Raw genomic sequence first — 6,301 nt, forward strand, 5'->3', positions numbered from 1 at the left:
GTATCCCCGCCGTTGCAGAGTTGCTGCGGGGAGAGTAATAGCGAAGAGGAGTTGTCGCTCTTGCCGCGTCATACCAAGGTCGTCGTCACGGGGAACAACCGTACGAAATCGGTTCTCGTTGGTCTCCAAGGCGTCGTTAAAAAAGCCGTCGGACTTGGTGGTTGGCATTGGCTGGTATGGAATTTAATTGGGTTTGAGTTCTTTTTGCCGTTTATGGAAATGTGTGTTGTTGTTTTATCTCGATGAATTCTAGGGCTAAATTTGTCTTTGACGTCTCTACATTGCATGGTAAAAAAATTCGAATTTTGGAATTTGATTAGCTCGAGGATGACGGGGGTTTATTTGAATTTTGAATTTGGATCTCTAATATGTCCAGATTTTGAATGAAGAAAACGATTTTTCCCCTATTACAAAGAAAACAAAAATATGTAAAATATTCCGAATTGCTTTTGAATAACTCTTCGCATCAGCGTATATATACAGGTCCTTTGGTCGACCTACTGATTTGTTCTTCGCCTCTTTTTAGATTTTAATTTCGAAATCTGGGGTGTGGGTTTTTGCATGCATGTTTTCTTTTTGCAACTGAATTCAGCGATTGCATCGTTTCCCATTAAAATGCATGATAGTAGCTAATCGACTTGGTCGTCTGATTAAGCTTGTTGTTTTGTAGAGCGAGTGAACTGTCCTTTGTGATCTTTGGATTTGGTCTTGCGTTTGGGTCCTCAGATCATCCATTAAGTTTTAAGAATTCAGTTTCTTTTTTGTTCCTTGTTTGGGTCTTTCTTTGTCTGTGTCTGATCAAACCCAGATTGCCTCTACTATGTGGAAGATTCTCTGAAAGTTACTGTGAAAATAAGAAGTATTATTAGAAAAAGGGTCGATCTTTCTTGCTGAGATTCAGGCTCAATCATAGGAGTCTTCAACAGGGTTAAATGTTTTCAAGTTCGTACATTAGTTGTAACCATTGTCTTGAAAAAGGTAACCTTTTCATTTTGCGCGCCTGTTTACGTTACATCATAACAATCTGCAATTGTATCTAATTTTTTTCCATCATGGTTTCTTGCAAAATCTTATCCTTTTCCTCTTGTGGGTTCAAGCTGTCTTTTAGATTTTGTTTGCTTGTGATTAATCAGAATCATGAGTTTAGAGTTTTGTTCTTCCTTTTTATATATGTCGTTTTCATTCTGACCATTGGCTCTTCTGCCGATTTCTCTTTTCCTTTTGCTGGTTGCTTTTCTAGAAGTCTCCTGTCTGGTTGTGTATTATAAATGGCTCCGTAGGATCTTTTTCTTTCCATAGTGTCTGTCTCTGTCACTTCAGCATATTCCGGCTTTAACAAATCCCGGATTAATATACCATTTCCTCATAGCCACGGATATAGTTTACTAATTTCGATATGAAGTTCCACCAGCTTCTGTCTCATACCATTCACATATAGAAAAAATCCTGAATTTATTTGATAGTAACGAGATATCATGTTATCGGTGGTATGTCGGTATTTGTGCATTTTATTCAACGACAGCATTGTATTTGCTGTCTTGTTTTTCAGGTTTTGACTAATGGAATAGAAGTAAAGTTGCAGAGGAATGCACTCAGCGTCATTGAAGCTCCTACTGGGAACGAGGAAGATGATGACCTTGAATTCGAGAACACACAGTGGAATGGCTCTGATATGAGTAAGCTTTGTTCTTTGTCTCTCTGTCCTAATGTTAGTACCTGACAACATGTTAGTGTTCAAGCGAAATATAGTTTAGTTTTATATCATCACTGAACATTGGCATAATCGACGACTGTGGGAAAATCTATAAAAATTTTCGGTTCCCAATGAATTCTAAAGGTTTGAGATGTCTGGATTGTGTTATGAATGGTGGATTGGTGTTTGGAATAAAGCTGCAAACTTCAATTGATCTCCCTTCTTTTGGTCCGATGACTTGGAAATTCATCCTTTTGCTAGCATCTGATGACACACTGAAACTCCATAAGCCCAGACAGAGGGCAAACCGCTCATATCGGTCATCCCACAAGACAACGAGCAGGTCCCTATCTTGTGACTCACAGTCGAAAAGCTCGGTTTTTACTCCCCCTGTGAACATGGTAGGCCTCTCACTTTTGCAATTCCTTTTCCCCATTGTTGTCCAATGGGTACTTTGTCAAATTTATTCCCTTTTGGCTGCTAAAAATTGCCAAGAACAAGATTCAACTACTGATGGGGTGATTTGCTTTCGTGCAGAAGGTCGATCTTAGCAAACTGGATATGCCTGCCTTGCAGAGATACTGGCGACATTTTAACCTCGTGAGTTCCTCACGAAAAAAAAACCCAGCCTTTTCACACACCACTTTTGGTTTGTTTCTCCTAAAGGTTGGTCACATTGCAATCTTGTAGGTCGATGCTATTCCTAACCCATCAAAGGAGCAACTAATTGAAATCGTTCAGAGGCACTTCATGGCACAGGTACTTTTTACATAATCTGAAACCAGGCACGAGTCATTTTATTCGAATTTACATCTGATGATCATGAAATGCACAATTCGTTACAGCAAATGGACGAGCTACAGGTAATTGTGGGGTTCGTTCAGGCTGCGAAAAGAACGAAAAAGGTCTGTAAGTGGGAGACAAAAGAACCCAGAAATGGCGATCTTAACTGCATCAGCTAAAAGCCAGATTCCTCTCAATCTGCATTTGTATCTACCCATCTGCTTGTTTGGCCATTCATGGTTTTAGTAATTAGATCTCTTCTTCTCGGGTTAGGGTTACTAGTAGACAGACAGTTCTTGCTCTCTGTTAGCCAATGTAAGTAGAGTACTTCCAGAAGGACCAATGACTTGGGACAGACAAAAACCCTCTGAAACTCCAATTGAATCTTGTCTTTAGCCGATGTGGAGACTTTGGTTTTTTAGAATGTAAATATGCTGAGTTCGTTCATTTGGGTTATTGATTGCATCAAGGTCGAGAAGATATGTTCAAAATGTTGTGTTTTTACAGCAAAAATATGAAACCAGTGTCCCAAGTCGATCTAACTTTTACTGAGAAGATGAATTTAATTCATGTTGTTGTTGTGATATAAATTTTAGATTATAGTTTTGATTTTCATGGTTTAAAAAAACATCAAGATTGAGAGTTCCGTTTGTGCTTATAATATAAATTATCTGATTTCTCCTTCTTCTTGAACATTGACTAACAAACAAATGATATAAATTCAGAAACACAATGCGCATGAATCTGTATGTTTGTGTAACAATAAGAGTAAAAAAAGGGGGGAAATCAGAAAAACTACAGTGGCAAAAGAAACGTGAGAACTCGACCCGGCCCGACCCGGTTTATGATCCGGTTGGGCAAAAGGTGATCAAGTAATCCGACCCGGTACAAGTGCAAGTGCTGGAAGCGTCGTCGTACGCGTAGCTGTACGCGCTCGGGCAAGCGTTCTTGAACATCCCCGAGAATTTCGTCGGCGAGCAAGTCTCCGGCGTCGCGTGGTCTCCGGTGCAGCAAAACTCCGGCGAGTTAAACGCAAGGCACGCGCTCTTACAGGCCGCCACGTCACCCGTACCGGGGTCCACGACGCGGAGCTCGCTCGGGCAGATCGCGTTCACGTCGGATACACAGCCGGCGTACTGACAATCGCCGGAACCGCCCAACGCTCGGATACCCATCTCGACATTGTAGCCGTCGACGAGGCTCACGTCGTAGAAATCCTTGCCGGAGGCTCCGACGAGAGTGAACTCGGCGAGAGTCACTGGAGGAGCGCCGCCACCGATGCAGTTCAAGACGCCGCCACAGTCGCCGGTGAGGCAGTTTCCGTGGCCGTAGGAGTCGAAGTTGCAACCGGTCCGTGCCCAGAAGCGGCCGGACCATCCCGGATGGGCGGTGAGCTTGACGGAGGATCCCGGCGGAAGAGGGAAACCGCCGCTCGGGCAGATCGCGTTCACGTCGGATACACAGCCGGCGTACTGACAATCGCCGGAACCGCCCAACGCTCGGATACCCATCTCGACATTGTAGCCGTCGACGAGGCTCACGTCGTAGAAATCCTTGCCGGAGGCTCCGACGAGAGTGAACTCGGCGAGAGTCACTGGAGGAGCGCCGCCACCGATGCAGTTCAAGACGCCGCCACAGTCGCCGGTGAGGCAGTTTCCGTGGCCGTAGGAGTCGAAGTTGCAACCGGTCCGTGCCCAGAAGCGGCCGGACCATCCCGGATGGGCGGTGAGCTTGACGGAGGATCCCGGCGGAAGAGGGAACCCGCCGTCGCCGAGGGTAGCGCCGTTGCCGGAGAGTACACCGGGCCAGACGGTGAAGCGGCAGCTGTTTTCAATGGTAAAGACGGTGGCGGAGGCGCCTGAAAGCAGAGAAGATTAAAACGGTTAATGGGGCAAATCCAGAAAATGCGATATTTTGTGAAGACAAGTGAAATTGCCATTACTATCCTTAAACAGGACAAAACAGAGGAGGATGTCGGGAATATAGCAGAGGAGGCAGCGATGAGGAGAAAGCGTACCTGTGAGGAACACGAAGAACAGAAGATAAAATCTGGAGAAAATGGCCATTTTGATCTGAAGAAGCTGAGAGCAATTTTTTTTGTTTGTTTGTTTGTCGCTGAGTGTTGGCAGTTACTCTCACCGGACCCTCTATTTATAATTGGTGAATTTAATTACTATATTAATTTTAATTTAATTTAATTTCCAATTTCTTGATTTGAGAAATAAAATTTTCGCAAAAAAACATACAAAAGAGTGGAGAATCGGGAGAGGATCTTTATGCCGATTATGCTTATGTGAGAATTTGCCTTCGGTTCTCTTTGTGAGTCTTCAAATTAATCATCACGAGATCCACCCTTGCCTCCGATGTGAAATTCATTTTACTTAATTGTTGTCAACTCATGATTAAATTTATTTTAATTAGATTTGATCCTAAGTTAACTATATCAACCGTATCGATAGAAAAAAATATATTTACAAAATGAATATTTTATTTTAACAAAAACTGAATTTTACTAAAGTTCGAAATGAACCGAAATTTAATATAAAACTGAATATTATACTTTTTTGTAAAAACAAAAATTCCAAACGAAAAATAATAAATCTAGATCAATTGTTTTACCCCTACGTATCAGCACCATTATTGCCCTAATCTAAACAAGATTAGAGTCTTTATCATACTAGAATTATGGTTATTCTACGCAATTTCTATAACAAAATGATTGCTTAAAAGAAATTATTTGTTATAAAATTTTATAAACAGTGAAATTCTTAGCGTTAGTTAATCAGAAATAAACGCTCGTTAGGAGTAATTGTCGATTTGAAAAAACATTAAATGTTGAGTATTAATTTACAGTAAATGGGATAAAAAAATGCATGACTAGCATTTTTGATGTTGTGAAATTAAAACTAAGAAAATAAATAAATACATAAATAAAGAGACGTGGAAGAGCCCACGTGTAATTGTAACCACTTCCACACGTTCGCATGAAGTTCCGTTTAAAATAATCGTTTATTTTATAACTGCCATATATATTTTTTTGGTTTAAGCCATATATTTATCTATATACATTTTTTTATTTTCATATATATATATATATACACACACACACACACACACACACAAAATCAAAGTGATCCGAACATCAAACCGAATTCAATTTTAGAGACATTGGGCATTTAATTGGAGCGATTCAGACAGAGCAATCATCGGCTTTAACTCCATCAAAGACCGATCTCCAAACCTACCGTGACGGAGAAGGCATTATAAACCCTAATCACGTGATTTAGTTTCGTGTATATTACGTAACCCACCAAAACTATATCTTCCAAAGAGTTGGGACCTTTCCTTTAGTGGTTCTTTGCAAATGACTAGAAACCGTACATTGAATTAAAGATATTCGAAATACCTAGAAATTTTACACTTTAACGTGATTCAATTTCATTTTTATTACGTTAATTATCAAATATGTCTATTTTTCACCGGATTTTTTTGATAAAATATTCTATACCAAAACCAAATTAATACCGGGATCGAGATCTATCCATGTTATTATATTCGACCATTATCATTACTAGATTCTATAACCGTCCAATACATTAACTAAAACACAGTTTGTATTTATCCGAACTAGGGGTGTCAATTGGGTTTGGACTGGTTCGAATTTTTTCGGACCTATATAACCAAATCTGAAGCCTGAGCATAAGTTTCGGATTTAGAACGGTCAGACCGCTCAATTTTTTTGTAATTTTATTTATTTTCTTTTTTTTTATTATTATTTTTTTTAAAACTTATCGGATTTTTGGACCTATCTGAATCAAACCCACC

General features: G+C 40.3%; 2 protein-coding genes across 3 annotated transcripts in view; one reads left to right on the forward strand and one right to left on the reverse strand.

Moving 5' to 3' along the window:
- The window catches only part of LOC104806440, a 3,446-nt gene extending 505 nt beyond the window's left edge, over positions 1–2,941 (forward strand). The window contains exons 2-7 of one of the 2 annotated variants that reach the window (XM_010531351.2): positions 6–174; positions 1,550–1,676; positions 1,955–2,094; positions 2,234–2,293; positions 2,384–2,452; positions 2,539–2,941. In XM_010531351.2, the coding sequence (XP_010529653.1) occupies positions 6–174; positions 1,550–1,676; positions 1,955–2,094; positions 2,234–2,293; positions 2,384–2,452; positions 2,539–2,655 (682 nt within the window). In that variant the 3' untranslated portion in view covers positions 2,656–2,941. Of the gene's footprint in view, positions 1–4; positions 175–1,549; positions 1,677–1,954; positions 2,095–2,230; positions 2,294–2,383; positions 2,453–2,538 lie in introns of both variants that reach the window. The other variant, XM_019204023.1, reaches the window with a different exon arrangement.
- A 235-nt stretch (positions 2,942–3,176) lies between these two features.
- On the reverse strand, positions 3,177–4,609 carry LOC104806450 (pathogenesis-related protein 5-like). The gene is made up of 3 exons (XM_010531364.2): positions 4,494–4,609; positions 4,238–4,334; positions 3,177–3,901 (listed from the first exon to the last, which is right to left on the reverse strand). The coding sequence occupies exons 1-3, from the start codon at positions 4,540–4,542 to the stop codon at positions 3,319–3,321; spliced, it is 729 nt and encodes a 242-aa protein (XP_010529666.1). The 5' UTR covers positions 4,543–4,609; the 3' UTR covers positions 3,177–3,318.
- Between the last annotated feature and the right edge of the window lie 1,692 nt (positions 4,610–6,301).

The sequence above is a fragment of the Tarenaya hassleriana genome, unplaced genomic scaffold (assembly GCF_000463585.1).
Source record: "Tarenaya hassleriana unplaced genomic scaffold, ASM46358v1 Cleome1, whole genome shotgun sequence".
NCBI lineage: Eukaryota > Viridiplantae > Streptophyta > Magnoliopsida > Brassicales > Cleomaceae > Tarenaya > Tarenaya hassleriana.